This window comes from Betta splendens, chromosome 4 (genome assembly GCF_900634795.4).
Source record: "Betta splendens chromosome 4, fBetSpl5.4, whole genome shotgun sequence".
Taxonomy (NCBI): Eukaryota; Metazoa; Chordata; class Actinopteri; order Anabantiformes; family Osphronemidae; genus Betta; species Betta splendens.
This window is the reverse complement of record NC_040884.2, coordinates 27,676,712-27,694,025: the sequence shown is the minus strand read 5'-3', so window position 1 is coordinate 27,694,025 and position 17,314 is coordinate 27,676,712. Positions and strand designations below refer to the sequence as shown.

The 17,314-nt window shown below is 47.3% G+C and overlaps 1 protein-coding gene across 1 annotated transcript; it reads left to right on the top strand.

Annotated features, from left to right (window-relative positions):
- The first annotated feature begins 15,448 nt into the window (after nucleotides 1–15,448).
- gsx2 (GS homeobox 2) lies at nucleotides 15,449–17,073 on the top strand. The gene is made up of 2 exons (XM_029149223.3): nucleotides 15,449–16,104; nucleotides 16,330–17,073. The coding sequence occupies exons 1-2, from the start codon at nucleotides 15,729–15,731 to the stop codon at nucleotides 16,668–16,670; spliced, it is 717 nt and encodes a 238-aa protein (XP_029005056.1). The 5' UTR covers nucleotides 15,449–15,728; the 3' UTR covers nucleotides 16,671–17,073.
- The last annotated feature ends 241 nt before the right edge of the window (nucleotides 17,074–17,314 follow it).

Genomic DNA, 17,314 nt, shown 5'->3' with positions numbered 1-17,314 from the left:
GTTCTCATGTTTTGAACCCCGGCCCGTGTTATTATCATCCACTACCTGTGTGTGTGTGTGTGTGTGTGTGTGTGTGTGTGTGTGTGTGTGTGTGTGTGTGTGTGTGTGTGTGTGTGCGTGCATGCATGCGTGTGCGTGTGTGTGCATGTGTGCGTGTGTGTGTGCGCACGCGTGTGTGTGTGGTGTGTGCGTGCGTCCGTGCATGTTTGTGTGTGTGTGTGTGTGCGTGCGTGCGTGCGTGCGTGCGTGTGTGTGTGTTAGCATGCATGCGTGTGTGTGTGTGCGTGTGTGTGTGTGTGTGTGTGTGTGTGTGTGTGTGTGTGTGTGTGTGTGTGTGTGTGTGTGAGTGTTTGTTAGCATGCATGCGAGTGCGTGTGTGTGTGCATGTGTGTGTGTGTGTGTGTGTTTGTGTGTGTGTGTTAGCATGCATGTGTGTGCGTGTGTGCGTGTGTGTGTGCGTGTGTGTGTGTGTGTGTGTGTGTGTGTGTGTGTGTGTGTGTGTGTGTGTGTGTGCCTGGCTGCAGACAGGACGCGGGCCGGACCCGTGTTGTCGGCCGGCGCAGACTAAACAGTGAACACACACCTCCCACCCCAGGGTGAGCGTTCACACGTGAACACACGCACAAACACGAAGCGTCACATTTTCCGCTCGAAACGTGATCACGATCGTCTCAAAAAAAGCGGGTAACTCATCGCTGGATCTTATTCCCATTGTACTTTATAAACAGGAGCGTTTGGACTGTAATTAGACAGAAATGTGTCATAAAAGCGGGATGTTGAAGGATCAATGGAGCGCTGGCAAACTATGCGATCTTTGTGTGTCGCGTTCAGGGTATGTGTGTGATTCTTGTGTGCGGTGTCTGTCGGCGGAGTCTTTGTGGCGTTGCTTGTATAATGGGAGGATCTGGCTTTGTAATGAGACCCCTCTCTATGGGCCCTGGCTCGCTGCCAGAACCCAAAATGCCTCTTTCTGGCTGTTGGTTTAGCCGTTGATCCCTGGAAGTGGCGGCAGAGGACTGCGGTCACATTGGTGCTCATATAAATCACAGGATATGGTTATGCTTTTTATTGTGGGTGTGTTTTTTTCCTCTTTCCTCTATCTCTTCAGTCTCTATCAAAGCTGAGAGGATTTTTACTCGTGCTCAGAATAGCCGTCTGCCTTCAAATGGGCCCGGAAGCTGGCGAGCCACAACACACATCTCCATCTTTAATGTGTGTTTAGCCTCACGGAGCATTGTTAGCGCTGCAGTGGAGTTCCCAGTCTGAAACAATGCCGCCCTCCTCCGCACCGGGTCCCAGACGCGCTGGAGCTGGGACTGTAGCTGCTCGTGCTTTCTAATCAGACGCACAAGTGAAGATGTTACTAGTTGCAGCCGAACGCAAGTGTTTTTTTGCAAACAAACAGTAAATGGCCCCGAAAGGCACACATTCCTGGGGGGGCACCACGTCCAGAGCGTTACATACAGTACATACTTAGTAGCCTGAGTCCTCTCTGGAATCCGGTCGTCTTAGTGCGCCGCCCTCCACACACAAGACGGCCTCGATTTCCATACCAAAAAAATCCAAACATTAAACAATGGCAGCTGATAAAATAGGCAGCGTGGTCCCATCTCCTCTCATCAGGCCTGCAGGGCCGTGGTGCTGTGTGAGGGCAGCCCCCCCCCCTTCCCGTCAGGAAAAGTGTTATGAATGTATGTGTCTTAATTCTCCGCCACTAATGTCTGTGGGTGGCAAAATTAGGGTGGGCCGCCCCAATAGAAGACCGTGTCCAGTTAAACCGAGCTGCTCTAAGCCGATTTTTTAAGGTCACATTGGCACAAATGGGGGATTAGTTTGGTTCAGATCAATGTCTGATTGGGATCTTTCTCTCTGCCATTGCCTCCCTCTGTCCTGGGAGAATGCGGCCAAAGTCTTGCGATTTGTACTTGGGGAGAAGAAAGGCTCTCCCCTCCCATGGAGGACAAAGACGCACATTAGCTCAGTTTTGCTGTTTTTTCCTCCTGCTGCAGTAAAGCTCCCTGCCGAAGGGATCAAACGTATGAAGACATGACCAGCGATGGCGCCCCACCGCAGCTGCCGCGGCTGCTGCTGCGCTGGATGCGTGGGTACGAGTCTGATGCGAGCGCGCATGTGTGTGTGTGTGTGTTTGTGTGTGTGTGTGTGTGTGTGTGCGTGCGTACGTGTGTGTGTGGGAAAAACAGGTGTCTCCAGGAACGAGCGCATGCTCATGTTGTGAATATCTGCCTGTAAACATTTCTGACTTGTGAATATTCTCTGTGTCGGGAAGCGTCCGGACAAGTGGCATCCACATTAGCTGGATGTTTGTCATATTTCCCACAGGACTCAACCGATGGATGCAGCTCTGCGTCTTAATTAAGTTCAACCAAGGTGGATGATCACACCCACTGAAAACCAATACACTAATACACAAATATTGAATAAAAATATACATAGATGAACTAAAGGTCATTTAACTATGTCCTTCTAAAAATTTTTAAAGTTTAAAAATTTAAAGTTAATTTACTTGTTTTCACATTTTCCCTTGGAGTAAGTGTTTCTATCATCTATACTGTGTATATCATCTATACTGCGCAGTCTTCGTCAGGCCTTAATTTCACTGGCCTGAATTATTGCCTTTGGCTCAGTCAGAGCTCTACAGATGTTCTACAAAACAGAAGGTTGTGAAGTGGTCCTTAGCTGGTGGAACAGTGCAGCCACTAAGAGTTGGAGATAAAGGAGGGTTTTCATCCAAGACAAACATACAACAAGAGAAATGTCCCGGAGTGATGTCATGAGCTTATTGCATCATTTTATATCAGCTCCCATCATACAGTAGTTGTTCCTCCCAAAGTTTGGTGAACCTTTATTTGCTCAGACAAAGGCACCCAGTTCATCAGCGAGCACAAAGCATGGCGAGATAATTACTGGTCTACGTGGCAAGTGAAATGCTCCTTTGTTCATCTATATGTCTCTCCACAGCTCAGCGTGTCATTATCCAATCACAGACAAGACCAACTAAACAAACAGGGCAGACCATAATTGACAATGAAGTTGCCCAGTCATCTGTAATTGCATGCGCAGAGTCGTTACTGGAATAAAAGAGCAAAGCGAAACGTGTGAGGTGCCTTGTCTGTTCCTTCCCCGTGTCCCCACACTTTGATTCATGCTGGTTCAGCGCTGGGCACAAACTGGTTTCCTCCTGGAGGTTCCCAGCGAAGACTCAAAATAAACACCAGGCCTGAACGTGTTGTGGGAATGCAGTCGCACATTATTAAAGTCTGCTGACACTACATCTCAAGTGACTTTCTACGAGTGTAACACAAGAGCCTACTTCGCCTGCCGCTGCCTTAATAGACTCTCCTCCCCTTCAGCAAAAGACCATTGAGAGTTCCAGCAGCTGGGAGTGTTTGCCTCCTTGTAATACACTGGTGAGGGTTAGTTAAATTAGGGTCACGGGTCAAAGGTCAACCCTGGCCCGGCTCCACAATACGTTTAATTGACGCAGTGGCAACTATTGCAGGCGGTCACCTGTAACATTAGCATTTAGGATGACAGGACCATTTAATCTGGTTTCGTCTTGTCTTGGTTAATCCACGGCCTGCAGAGATGCAGGCGCCAGGGATTCACCTTTAATTACTTATAGTTGGCTACAGCTCACCTTGGGACCGGTCTGTGTTTATCTCACACACACAGCAAGGGAGGTCGGCACTAAACCTACCGGCAGATCCACCTGAGCAGGAAGGAAGCAAACGTTCAAGCAATCAGGTCAAAGCAATTTAAAGTGCTCACAGTTAGACCATTGTTTTTCATAATCAATCTCACATGTAGAGAATGTAATATTTTAAATAAAAAGCTAATGTAATTGAAGTTGTGTGATCATTGGTGAGAGATGGACTTTGCTCAGGATGTGTTGGGGTAGATTAGACTCTGTAATGGTAGACATCTGTGCAGCACATCTGTTTACCTCTACGCAGCACTGCGACTGCTTCTGACACTGTGGCAGCATGTGTTCCTCTCCTCGGCTGGAAGTGGGAGCTTTCTATTATCCATTCAGTCCTTTTTTGTGTGAGCTTGTGCAGGTTTTTGTCCTGCTACTGTAAATGCTGGACAGATAGCACAAAACGGACACATTTAATAAAACTATTGCTTGTGGCTTTAAATGATCTTTGCTTTTCAACACATCGAATCACTGGTTTGATTAGAGCAACATTTTTCACATCACACACTTGTCCTTGAAATTTTGTTTTAATTTATTTTTATATGTTGAGAAACTTCCTCTAGGTTTATTGTCCCTGTGCACAGTCTGTGTTTACTGCATCGTTAAAGTGCTCGGTGCAGGACAGGCGCCTCGGGAGCTGCTGGAAGTCCTAAGAAGCGTAGCCTCTGCTGGGGGCAAGGCTCTGATGGGCTAATTATGTTAAGCACCAGTGTGGGTGAAATGGTCTGAGAGGTCATTACGCTGGGAAGCGTCCCCACGTAGCTGCAGGGCAGGGCCACATGTCTGAGCTTCTGTGGGCCAAAGTAGGAGAAAGTCACGGAGACGCGGCGAAAGCGCTTACAGCTCTGTCTGCTTAGGCTCAGAAAACCCGATGAATGTGTAGGTGTGTGTTGGACTTGCACATCGCGTATCATCGTGGTTCGTGGACTGTTCACCGATAACAAGCAGAGGTTCACCTGTTGCCAGTTACCATGTGCTCTGCATACGTCAGAATGCTTTCAGTCAAGTATTTCACAGTGTCCTGAGGGAGTTAACACAAATAAATATGGAAATTGGTACATGAAATATATTCTGCAATGCAATTACAGGACATTCATGTTTTATTGACCTCTAGCAGCGAATTCACAGTTTTTTCATATGTGAGGACATTTTAAAGCAAATTAGATTAAATATAACCTTGGTAGAAATGTGAACCGAACGTCTATTAGAATCAAGACTTTTACTAAACTCGTCATGCTCCTGCTTTGTCTCTCGCAGGCTATTGTACATCTTTCATCCAATTTTGTAACTGAGGGTAAAAATATGTTTGTTTTACTCGTGGCTTCGTGAAAAGGGGAGATTGACAGGGCACCTGTGTGCTGCCCATGAAGGAGCGACCCCAGAGAGGAGAGGGAGCGGCCGCCGGAGACGTTCCTCGGCTCCGCAACCACTTCAGTTCTCACTTGAGTGGCTCTCTTTGGGCCTTAACCCACACGCACCCCCGCCGGACCGCTTCAGATGGAAATTCCTCCACTATGCAGGAGCCTGCGCTCCCCTCCTCCCTCGGCGCTCGGCACACACCAAGGGGCATTCAAAACGCATTAACGCCAAATCAATGGGAAACAGTGAAAAAAGCAAGAAAAAAAGAGAGAGGGAGAAAGGAAAAAGTCTCCTTAGCAACATAATCTAGACTGCCCGACGAGAGGACGAGTGAGAAGAAAAGGGAAGGAGAGGGGAGGTGGTGGCGTTTAGGGAGCGAAGGAGAATCGGACACAAAGGCCGGGCACACAGACAGCAACAAAATTGAAAATTAACACAGAAGAAACTGTTCCTTTTTTTCAGGAGAGCACAATCAGCTACATTAAACCCGAGCCAGGCCCCTCCTCGGCCCGCCCCCCTCGCCTGTGCACGGAGGCACCTAGGGGGGACTGACACATGTAGTCATCACGCCAGCAGGAGGATTCCAGTCCAAACCTAGAAAGAAGCATCGCTATTCATAAAATGGACGACTGCTGGATTTTATTAATCAGACAAGTAGCTCGTTTGGATTTTTGTGTATTATTTGTTCTTGACCTTCAGGCTGTGGCCTTCCGTCTCTTCTGAAATCAGTTGGGCCACGATGTTGTGTTAACCTGTGCATACTGGAGGACAATCAGCGTTGGACGGGACCACCGGCCACCAGCAGCCCTGTAAATAACCCCTGACCTCCACTACATGATCAGCCCATTGAGAGGACGGCCTGCTTTAATTAGGAGGTCATTAAGAGCCAACCTCCACACACCATGGGACCACATAAAGCCCACACTCTCTCCCACCTGCGATCACAAAGTCTGCCGTCCGGCTTCACCCAGGCACATCTGGCAGCGCCACAAAACCCGTGTTTTTCATTTAGATGCAAGTCTGTGTGGAGTTTGTGGCCGAATCCTGTTCCCTCAGTCAAACTGAGGAGCTCGGTGACAGTCAATAAAAGCTCTTTTCTGATTTTGAGCCTTCTTTCACTTGAGCACTTGAAACGTACGGTTACTGATTGTGATTTATCGGGGGAATACAGAGAAAGTGCCCCCCCCCCCTCAAATAAAAAAAAAACACGAGAGCTGCAGTTTAAAGAGGTGAAACAAAGTCAGATAGAGTATAAAGGTGGAGAAAATAGATGACAAGGGCAAGAGTGATTCCAGAGGCCTTTTATTCAAGCCTCTGATTTCACACTCGCACAAAGAGCTTTGGGGACGTTTCATCCTTTTCACATTTCTTGTGCATTTATTCAGTGTTATTCTGCAGCGCGCTGTCTCCTATACGGGCGAGGGAGCGCTGCCCGGAGAGGAGTCATCCCCATTCACAGCTTTATAAATCACCTCAGCATGTGCAGACCGTGGCCAATCAGCCAATTACGCCCCCCTGACACACCGGGGCTGATAAAGAAGGCCCGGCACAATGGGATCACAGGCCAGATAAACGACCCTTTAATGAAGTCGCCCACAAAACAGGCCAAAACCGCGCGCCCCACTTACGTATTCCATCACGCCGTTGCCCTCACATTTCCTCTTGCTCCGCCGCCGCGGCAGGCACAGCTGGGGAGAGGGAGACAAGGAGAAAGCCGGGCAGAGCCGGAGGAAAAGGGGAGAAAAATGACTCTGCGCTCTGACACCGCTAAGCCCCCCCACCCAAGGCCCCTTTCAGACTTTTGGCCGAACAAAAGCATCTGTTGCCATACTGTGCCGCTCAGCCCCCCCCCCCTTCTCACACGCAGACTCCATCGCAGGAGCTGGAAAAAAAAAAAGGCAGCACTGGGCCGTATGCAGCTGAGGCTGCTCACCTTGTGGCACGACCCATTGTGAGTCCCATTCCAGGATCTTCTCCATCCATCTTTGTGTCTGTGGGACAAATGGAGAAAGAGAAGGAGCGAGAGCGAGAGCGAGAGAGAGAGAGAGCGAGAGAGAGAGCGAGAGAGAGAGAGGGAGAAACTTTGTATGACAAAGTGAGAGAGTGAGAGAGAGAGAGAGAGAGAGAGAGAGAGGGGCACAGGCCTGCAGCTGCAGGATGAATAGGAGGGAAGGAAGGGATGAGGTGGGAGTGAGAGAGAGAGAAGGGGGCAGCTGCAGGGTGGTCCCACCCCTCCGTCTCTCCACCTCCACTGCGCTGTTTGGTTTCTCTTCAGTTTCGGAACACAAACAACTTCACGCTACGCGCTCCGAGCTGCAGGCCGGCCCCGGCGGAGACGCATGCAACCGATCAGAACGCGTCGGAACCGCGCAGCTTCCCTGAAGCACAGGCCGCGGGACTTCAGCCTCCCTCCGTCACACGCTCACTGCACGGTCGGCGCTCGTTTCAGCGCCGAACCTGCAACAGACGCTGCGAGAGGCGTTTTTATGTTGCGTCGCCTAATTTGCTAACTGTCCGTCTGTAAATTGGTCAACACAGCACAGTGGCTGCTGCTTCATCTAAGAGGAAGCCAGTGATGCAATTACTGCATGATTACAGCAGTGATAGGAAGCAGTTTAGACATTACTACTAACATGAAGGAGGGGGATATTATAATATAATGTGCATTAAACAAGCTGATGAGTAACTCCGACGCAGGTGCAGTGAGTGTCACCCAGCTCACCCCCTCCTCCCTCCTTCCCCTCAGCCTCACCCCTGTCATGAATCTGCACCCTTCTCCCTTCCAGATGCTGCGTTTCGCTTTTCCAGCGTAACCTGGACCGGTTTCTTATGGAGAACACAGAAGCTACCTTTGCACTCGCAGCCGCTGTCTCAATGCAGCGATGTCAGAAATCCTCTTCTTCGTCCTCACAGGGCTTAAAGCTCATTTTGAGAAGCTCCTCCACCGAGGTTTGTGTGTTTTTCTGATTTATATGTAGATCAGGTCTAATCCACAGACGCTCCTACAGTATCATCGCTGCAGAGATATCTGCGTTTCTGCGTCCACACAAGCGTCTCTCACTCACACTTAAAACAAATTTACTCTCTTGGGCATTGTCATGCTTCAAAATGAGACTTTTAAGAGTGTGTTTAGCATTCAGGTTGAGTTATTCATTCCCCCGTCTCAGCCAAAAATCTTTGTTTGACTGCTCCTCTTCAAACTGTGGAGTGTCAGGAGGGGCGGGGGGATCGATTTGATTCTAATCGGACCATGAAAAGAACATGATCTAACTGCTTTCAGACCAGAGTATATTTAGGCCCGCTCCTTTTTAACACTCGCCCTCTTTCCATTCCCCCCACCGCACGCACTTTAGTGCGGACACAATGAAGCTGGCCAATTTGAAAAGCTTTGGATGTCTCGTCAATGACTTCGTGAATGCAGGGGAGAGAGATTTGGAGAGGAGATGAGGGAGAGCGAGGGAGTGGAAAAGTGGACGAACGGAGGAGAAAAGGGCCAGAGAGCAGACATAAAAATTCCAAGAGTTGTTTAAGCGTGGGTGGGTTCATTTGCATGACAGCGCCGTGTGAATGAGAGCTGACCTCTCGGACCGCCCCAGCGCTAGCAGAGCTGCAGCCTGACGTGCAGGCTTTGACCCAGCTCATTGACTCTGAAAGGATACTCTGTCAAAGGGAGGGACCTTGCAACTCTCAGCCGGACAGGCATCTGCAGACCTCCTGTTTGACACCCGGCTACCTCTCCTTACATGAGAGACCTGCACACACACACACACACACACACACACACACACACACACACACACACACACACACACACACACACACACACACACACACACACTGGCATCTAGCTTCTTATCCCCACGCTTTAGAGCATCACCATCACTGGAAGACCAGAAAGAGTCAATATGGAGACATAGAAACACGGGTTACATCCTACACACACACACATACACACACACACACACACACACACACACACACACACACACACACACACACACACACACACACACACACACACACACACACACACACACACACACGACAGGTGCAGGCAAGCCCTTGCACGTGCGAGCCTGCAACACGCTATGATTTACTGCAGCAGGCAGGTGAGAGGACATAGAGTGGACCAGGGGGTGGCCAAGCGATGGGGCCTGCATACAAATCGGCGGGAGCCGCCCCGGACTCCCTCTCGACCCCCCATACAAAGTTGTGACTCTGTGCAAACACAAAGCTCAGACAGCTTCTAAACAGTCTCCATTTATCTGGCTGGCACAGAGCTGGGACGATGCAGACAGGAGCTCTTGGCCCTGACCTCCACCGTCTAGATCCCATCAAAAGGAAGCGCACGGCGCAAACAGTGTGAGGCAAAACACTGAAACACAAAACACTTCACATTTATTTACGTGCAGGTGGTTGTGGATTAGACAGTGAAGTCTAAAGTCTAACTATTAAAAATGGATCGTTCAAATGTTCTAAATACAAATACAAAGTTTTTTTTTCATTTATCACAAAGAGTCAGGTTCTTGGCCCGTGTGTTATTTAAGGAACGTCATGTTTAATAGTCCTCACTAAAAATATTTTATTAATGTCACTAGAAACAGGAACATATTCAGATTTTAAATATTAATAAATAATTAATACAAAAATTTATCTTAAAACAAAAAGAAATCGATCGAATAGAAACGTGACAAAAAATAATGTTCATTGTACATAATAAATATATTTTTGATTATTTATGATCGTAATTATATTCAGGCCTAAACTTGATCAATTCCGTTAAAACCACCTTTTCATTCTGACAGAAGAGCGATGACCATGTTCAAGATCTGTCTACAGATAAATCAGTGTACGAGAAGAGTATTCTATTAAACTATGTAATACTTTCTAGGACAGGCCTCACTTGAAGCTGGTATAATTTATGTCAGATGTAAAAATAAATAAATGTGCTTTTTCCACTACATTTATTGACATCACTCGTATATTAACATCTTGGGTGAAAGATGATGGCGTGATGGCAGCATCTGCTGATGGCACCTTTGGACATACTGTATCTAAGACAGTCACATCATCACAGTTGCACGCTCTAGTGTCTTTCATATATAAGACTTAGGATAGACTTCATTGCTTCTATCATTAAAAATTCTCAAAACAAGCTTTAATGTGGACTCACGTTTGCTATATTTGTGTGTTAGCATAGTTGGAGCAGCACTTATAACATTCGTATAACATTGGTTCTAAATGAAGATTATAAACTACAAAATCAAATGTGTACAAATATGCAGAGGCACACATGCAGAAATCTGTCAGCGGCATCACAAGGTTTTTAACAACAGAGAGACTCATGGAGTGCCTTAAGCCCAGCAGAGCTTGTTACACAAGCAGCCGCCGTGGGGTCGGTGGTTTGGGGCGTCACATGAACAGGATGGAGCTCGGTGAGTGAGCAGGTGCAGCAGCAGCAGCAACAGCAGCAGCACAGAGCTGCCCTCCACAGAAACACAGGCACCACAAACAGGAACTAAAGTTCATTATCATAAAATAGTCCAATTTTCAACACAAAAATACAATTTTGTAAAAATAAATATGTATATAATATTGCTGTAACGTGTGATGAGCTGCAGAGGTTCTGCCTGATGAGACTAAATAAATTTAAAAAGCCTGGATAAACGACTTCCCTCCCTCCTTCACAAATTAGACTTTTGCTATTTTAACAGTTTGTGCACTAATTAGAATCCTGAGTTTATAAATAAATAAACATATACAATGTAAAAAACACAATTATGTTGGTAAGTGAAAAAAAACGAAAATGTTTTCTTTGTAATTTTGTGAAAATAATTATCAAAAAATGGAATTTGTTAATCACACCACTTCTAAGTGACAAGAACAAATGACAGAGAATGTGTAGAATTTGGGGCAGATTTAAATTGTAGAGCTCAGCTTTACTGAACAGAGAAATAAATACAAATCAACACTGAAACGCCAAAGCCTGTGACACAGAAGAGGACTGGAACAGAGGGAAAGTCAGATCGACGTGTTCTTTATTGTCCAAACGAGCAGAATCTGGCTGCTGGATGCTGACAGACACTCAGCCTTCCTTTAAACTTTGCAAAGCTCCCAATAAATTCATAATAGACGGGACAACGGGAACATCAGCATTTCCCTATTTGTGGGGGAAAACCTTATTTGACCTCAAACGCAAACTAGAGGCTTCATGATGTTGGAGCGGCTGAATGAAAGACACCAGCAGGCAACAACAGTAATCTATAAGAATGACTCGGCTCATGACACCTTTCAAAAGCAAAATGCAACATGGGAGGATTAGGTTTAGGTAAAAAAAATTATATGAATTTAAACTCTGACCCATCTGAGGCCTTGACCTGTCCTCCCTGTGTGATGCAGCTCAGAAGTACAAAAACCATGAAGATGCATCTTCAGACATACAGTAAATGAGTGAAAGTTCACGTTTGAAGGGACAGAAGTGGTCGATAGGTGCGAGGTGGTGAGATGAAACTGTTTGGTTTGTTTGTGCCTCCGCGGGCCCATAAACAGAGGACACAGAGATACTGGTCCACGTCTATTCATGGACCCGGCTGGCGACAAAAGACGCAGCCCGGACACACATTCCAGTCTGCTTCCGCTTCAGCACACAAGCTCAATCCCAGGGATTTCCCCTTTCAAAGGGGGGAAAAAGAGGCTACAATATCAGCTCCTTTGAACAGGGCGAGGGACCGGTGCTGCTGACCGGGGTGGAAGGACTCCTGTCACTCACTCGCTTAAAACAATTCCTGATTTAGGCTTCAGGGGAAGTCAGAGCTCTCTGCAGGGAGAGGAGGAGCCAGAAGAAGCTTTCAGGTTCCAGAAAGGAGTTGCTGCTTTGCATTTACAGCCTCGGCTGCTTCTAATTAGTGCTTTTCACAAGTGATGGGAGCAACAAATAAGGTAGAGGAGCCGTGCGTCTGGTGCGTCTACGCTGGGCTTCGGAAAAGATCTGAAGACATCATGCTGAATCTGAATAATTTTGCTAAAAGGCCGATCATTAGCAAAGCTGAAACAGCATCTTGATCTTCTGGGGAACCAGCGCCGAGCTCAGTAATGAGTCCTCACGGGCGATAACTCGGGCCGCGCTGCAAAGTGACCGACGGTGAAAGAGCTTCCTATTACAGCGCGGACGCGAATGCAGGGCTGTTTGACAACTCGAGCACGAGGAGATTGAGATAAGGGCTGCTCCGTGCTGCCTCTGTAATGGCATCTGCTTAGTCTGCTGGAAACAACACAAGAGGCTGGAGGAGCAAAGCGCAGCTCTGACAATAAGCTCTTGTGAAGACATTTCTCTGGGAACTTAAGCGTGATCTGCGTCACCATCGGGCGGTGTTTATCTCATTTTCGAGACTCGTTAATTGTGTGCGCCACAAAACGCACACACACACACACACACACACACACACACACACACACACACACACACACACACACACACACACACACACACACACACACACACACACACGTTGAGTGTGGACATCCAGACGCGTTGGGCGGCGTGGGGGCACACTTCAGTCTGGAGTGTCTGGTCTGAGCGGCTCTGTGGGACTGAGCAGCATCTCCCTAATTAGAGGGAGCCTGGTGCAGGACATCTCTACGTGCTGTCAACCGGGCCCTCGCTGGCTTTGTTCTGCAGCCGAGGCGGTCACTTTAGTGTTCTATAGGCCCGAGGGCCACGCTGCTCCCAAACACAGGGCTGTAGGTGCAACGCAGCGCTGGGACTGAGTGGTTCCGTGCATGAAAACCCAAGCGCGAGCTCAACGGATGACCCAAACGAGCTCCACGGCTCCCGGTGAGACACATTGAAGGAAAACTGCTCCGCTTTGTTTCTCCGGCTAAGTTGTCACGCCGCCTTAAAATGTAATTATTTCCAACTCATTTTTGCATAGAAACCTAATTATTCACCGCGATATAAATTAGATTCCACATTCATGGAGACCGCGAAGCCCCTAAACTCCTGCAGGATGCCATTCAGGGACGGGCCTTTTTCTCCCCTGCTCCCCTTTTCTCCGCGGACCATGAGATGGAGAGCGGCCACTGCAGCTGCTATTCACATCAAGCAGATAATTGTTAATGAAAAGTCATTGCGTGGCATTATGTTGTCCACGGGATCATTGTTCATTTCCCCCCTTTGCCATTGAGATCTATATGGAGGAGCAGAGTGTTTCCTTTGAGTTTTGGTATTCAGGATCTGTTGCCTAGTAACTAATAAAGGGGCAAATCATCCACTGTATTGGCCAAGATGGGCCGCAGACTGGCCCTGCGCAACAATGCAAGGTTTGTAAAAAGGCGTTGATACAAGTTAATGACGCATGTTCAACAAAACATTAATGGGCTTCTTCACGGTATAATATGGCATGGGATGCGCTGTGAATGAGAGGGGGGGACTTCAGCGGCTCACTTCAACAAGTTTGTGTGTTTTTACTACCGGGAGGCGCCGGCTACTCACACATGCGCACCTTTGTCAGCCCGTGACGCACCTGCGGCGCGATGCTAAACACGGTCACCTCCAAAGAGGATAAATTACGTTTAACAAGCCCCGGAGAGAGAAACTTCTAAAAGATATGCTCCGTTTAAGGAGAATTTTGCTGTGTTTTTGAATAGGCCTGTGATTAATTGCCCATCAGCAACATGTGAAAAGAGGGTGAATAGCGGAGGGGAACCGCTGCACTATAAACCAAAAAGGCGCACCACGTCGCGGAGAGCGAGGCGGGGCCCCGGGAGCTTTCTACGTGTCTGACAAGGTTTTTTTTTTATTTTTATTTAACGTTTAAACAGTGAGTGATATTGCACCGGCCTCATTTACTGCACCGGCTTCTTAACTGAAGCGGACCAAAAAGTGCAACCCTGTCACCCCGAGCAGAATAAAGGGAATCAAAAGATTTTTTCCCTTAAATGGACTCATTTTCTCCTTGAATTATGAAAGTAATGGCTAGGTAACAGCCTGTGCCCAGTACCCGACAGCTTAATGCTTCCTAAATCCTTCCACGTGGCTCCACTAGTCCTGGCAATTAGGCCTCATTATAGCCTCATAAAGGATCTCATTTGTGGGATTACTTAATAGACAATGAAATTTTATCGTGCAGAATTATGGAAAAATAATATTAGAGCTCGCATGCTGTGATAAGGGCGCGCGCCACGCATCATTCCGCTCGGCTTGCTCTCTCTCTTCCCATCCCTCTCTCTCTCTCTCTCTCTCTCTCTCTCTCTAACCCTCTGTCATCCGCACCACAACAATCCTGCGCGTCCTCTTTGTCAAACGCTGCATTGACTTTGTTATAACAATTACTGTCTGTGTGACAGACGTGTTTGTTGCGTTTTAAAGACTTTCTAATTCTTTCAAAGAGCGCACTTACACTCCGCGTTTAACTGAGCGTTTAACTGGCTTGTTTGGTAGAATTGTGTATTTGCGCCATAAAACCCGCGCAAAACGCGAGCGGTGTAAAACTTGACATCCGCAACTGTCGGACTTCGCTGAGCTGTGTGTTTTTTTAGTGGTGGTGGTCAGACACATGCGTCGGACCTGGACCGTCTGTACCCGCTCGCCTCTGTCTGAAGGTCCGAGGCGTTGCGCAGCAGATGAAAGCGGAGGCTAAACCTGCCGGTGACCCGCCTGCGGATCAAACTCGCTAATTATCGTCACAAGATAGGGGATTAACGCATTTCTGAAATAGCTGCCTGTTTACCCCCGCACAGGCCGACCATTATAAACACTTTCTAATTGAATCCTAATCGCCATCAAATAACCGCAGCCCAGACTCGCCATCAGTTCATAATTCTTTAATTGGTGGAAGTAAAACCTGAGGAACCGGATTGAAAGTATAACTAGGCTGCGAAGCAATTAGTGCCTAAATCGCGTGCATATTTCCTTTAATCGCAATTAGGACAAATCAATCGGCAGTTGAACAGCTGCCTTAAATGGCAAGAAGAATATTATATATTTATACAAGAACATTTTGAATTAGGAGAAGTTATCTGTTTTTTTAATTTGCGGCGTGAAAAGTCGCCATTCTTTTTATTATTACCAGACTAATCATATATTTCAACTTTTTGCTCTTTCTTTCAGTCCTTCGTGGTGTTTAAATGCATATTTATGCTCTTTAGTGATAGGTGTAAATATAAAGCAAGTGACTAATTCCAGTTAGCAAATGGACAGTTTCATACATCATGTAATGTCAGTGTTTCACTTTTAAGGTCAATTTCTATAAATCAATTTTAAGCAACAGTTTCAATTATTGTTTTTTTTATTCTGTTATAGAATCTTGTGAGCAGGTGCGGAGCTTTGTCCTACATGATATAACAAATAAACATGATTAGAGAGCTGCTGGATATATTTTCCGATATTCAAGACTTTTGTAAAGTCGGGGATAAAAAGAGTAAATCTGCAAGTTGTGATTGGAGGCCCTGAGACGCGTCACGTGGTTTGGGTCGCTGACAGCGTAAACCCTTGGAGCCGGGTGCGCACGTGGGTGACGCTGCAGGGCCAACCCTCTTCTGGGTCCCTTTTGTTGAACCATCAAACATAAGCACCTTTGGAGATCCCGAGGGGTTCAGATGAGAAACGGCCGTCATCTTGCGCACGAAGCGATCACTTGTCACGGGCGCAGTCATGTCGAGGTCTTTTTACGTCGATTCGTTAATAATCAAGGATACGGTGCGACCTGGACCCGCTGAGCATCCCGGACAAGACTTCCTCATTCCCATCAGCATGCACTCTCCCGGCGTCATGGCTGTCACCGCTCCGGTGTGTCCGTCCAGGAAGAACGGGACTTTCTGCGTTTGCCCGCTGTGCGTCACGTCCCACATCCACTCGTCGCGAAGCGGCATTCCCATGCTGAAGAGTCAGTTCCCAGGAGCGGAGGCGCAGTACTGTCAGAGAATCACGCATCAACAGTCCGCGTCGCTCGCGCACCCTGGACACACGGCGGTCTGCACGCCCACCTTCAGCGTCACAGACCCCAGGAGATACCACTGCCTTTCTATTGGTAAGACACCTGTTCGCTACTGTCTCTGCGCTACACGTTCATTAGTTTTTGCGTTTCGTCACGCACCTTCGTGGAGTTACGTGGGCGTTATCGTCCGGCTTCACGCTTAATGATTTGCCCGCGCCTTTTGACGTCGTTTCCATCTTCTACTTTGTTTATTCTTTCGGTGATAGAAAAATACTAAACGCCTGACTTTAATGACTTTAACTGATTTTCCACCGACAGGCGCCTCCGAGAACAGCCACATCCAGAATGGCAAGAGGATGCGCACCGCGTTCACAAGCACGCAGCTCCTGGAACTCGAAAGGGAGTTTTCCACGAATATGTATCTGTCGAGACTCAGGAGAATCGAGATCGCCACGTATTTGAACCTGTCGGAGAAGCAGGTGAAGATCTGGTTCCAGAACCGCAGAGTGAAGCACAAGAAGGAGGGCAAAGCCACGCAGAGGAGCGCGCACAGCGGTTGCAAGTGCACGAGCGGTCACACAGACTATTCAAGGTCAGAGGACGAGGAGTCCCTGTCTCCGGCCTCTGCTTCGGAAGACAAAGAGGTGTCACCTATCTGAGAGTAACTGGGATGTCCAAAGTCCCGCTGTCGGCACTTACCCTGCTCTGCTCCAGTTGTGGGTTCACGCGAACCCTGAGCCACAAACGTCCCGCATGAAGTTGTAGAGCAAATCCAGATCCTATAATTTACTTCATGTTTATCCTGCTGTAAAAATTAAAGAAAACTGTGCGAATATATCTTGAAAGTTGAAGTATTTGGAAACATGACCTACTGCACTGTTTGTGTAACGGCCTGATGTGATCTGATCCCCTCAGGATTCTCCCTCCAAATACCAATAAATTAAACCTAGTGAATGTGTCCTATTATTGTCCGTCAATGAGGCCTGACCCGTGTGGAACCCGTGCACAACTACTTGTACAATATGTATATGTGTATTTATTGTAATAAATATGATGAGTCGACCTAAGTATTTGTCAGTGTATTAATTAATATGAACCTGTTGGAAAAAATAAGCTCTGCTACTGCAAATACTTATATATAATACAATAAAATGAGAATATTATTCTTGGACAAAAACACAGTCCTTGGAATTTTAAAGTTAAAATGAGCAACGAATAAAATTTAACGATCCACTCGTAAATTGATATAAATGCCATGAATAAACAGATTTTAAATGTGGATTTACTCTGTAACTTGATGGCT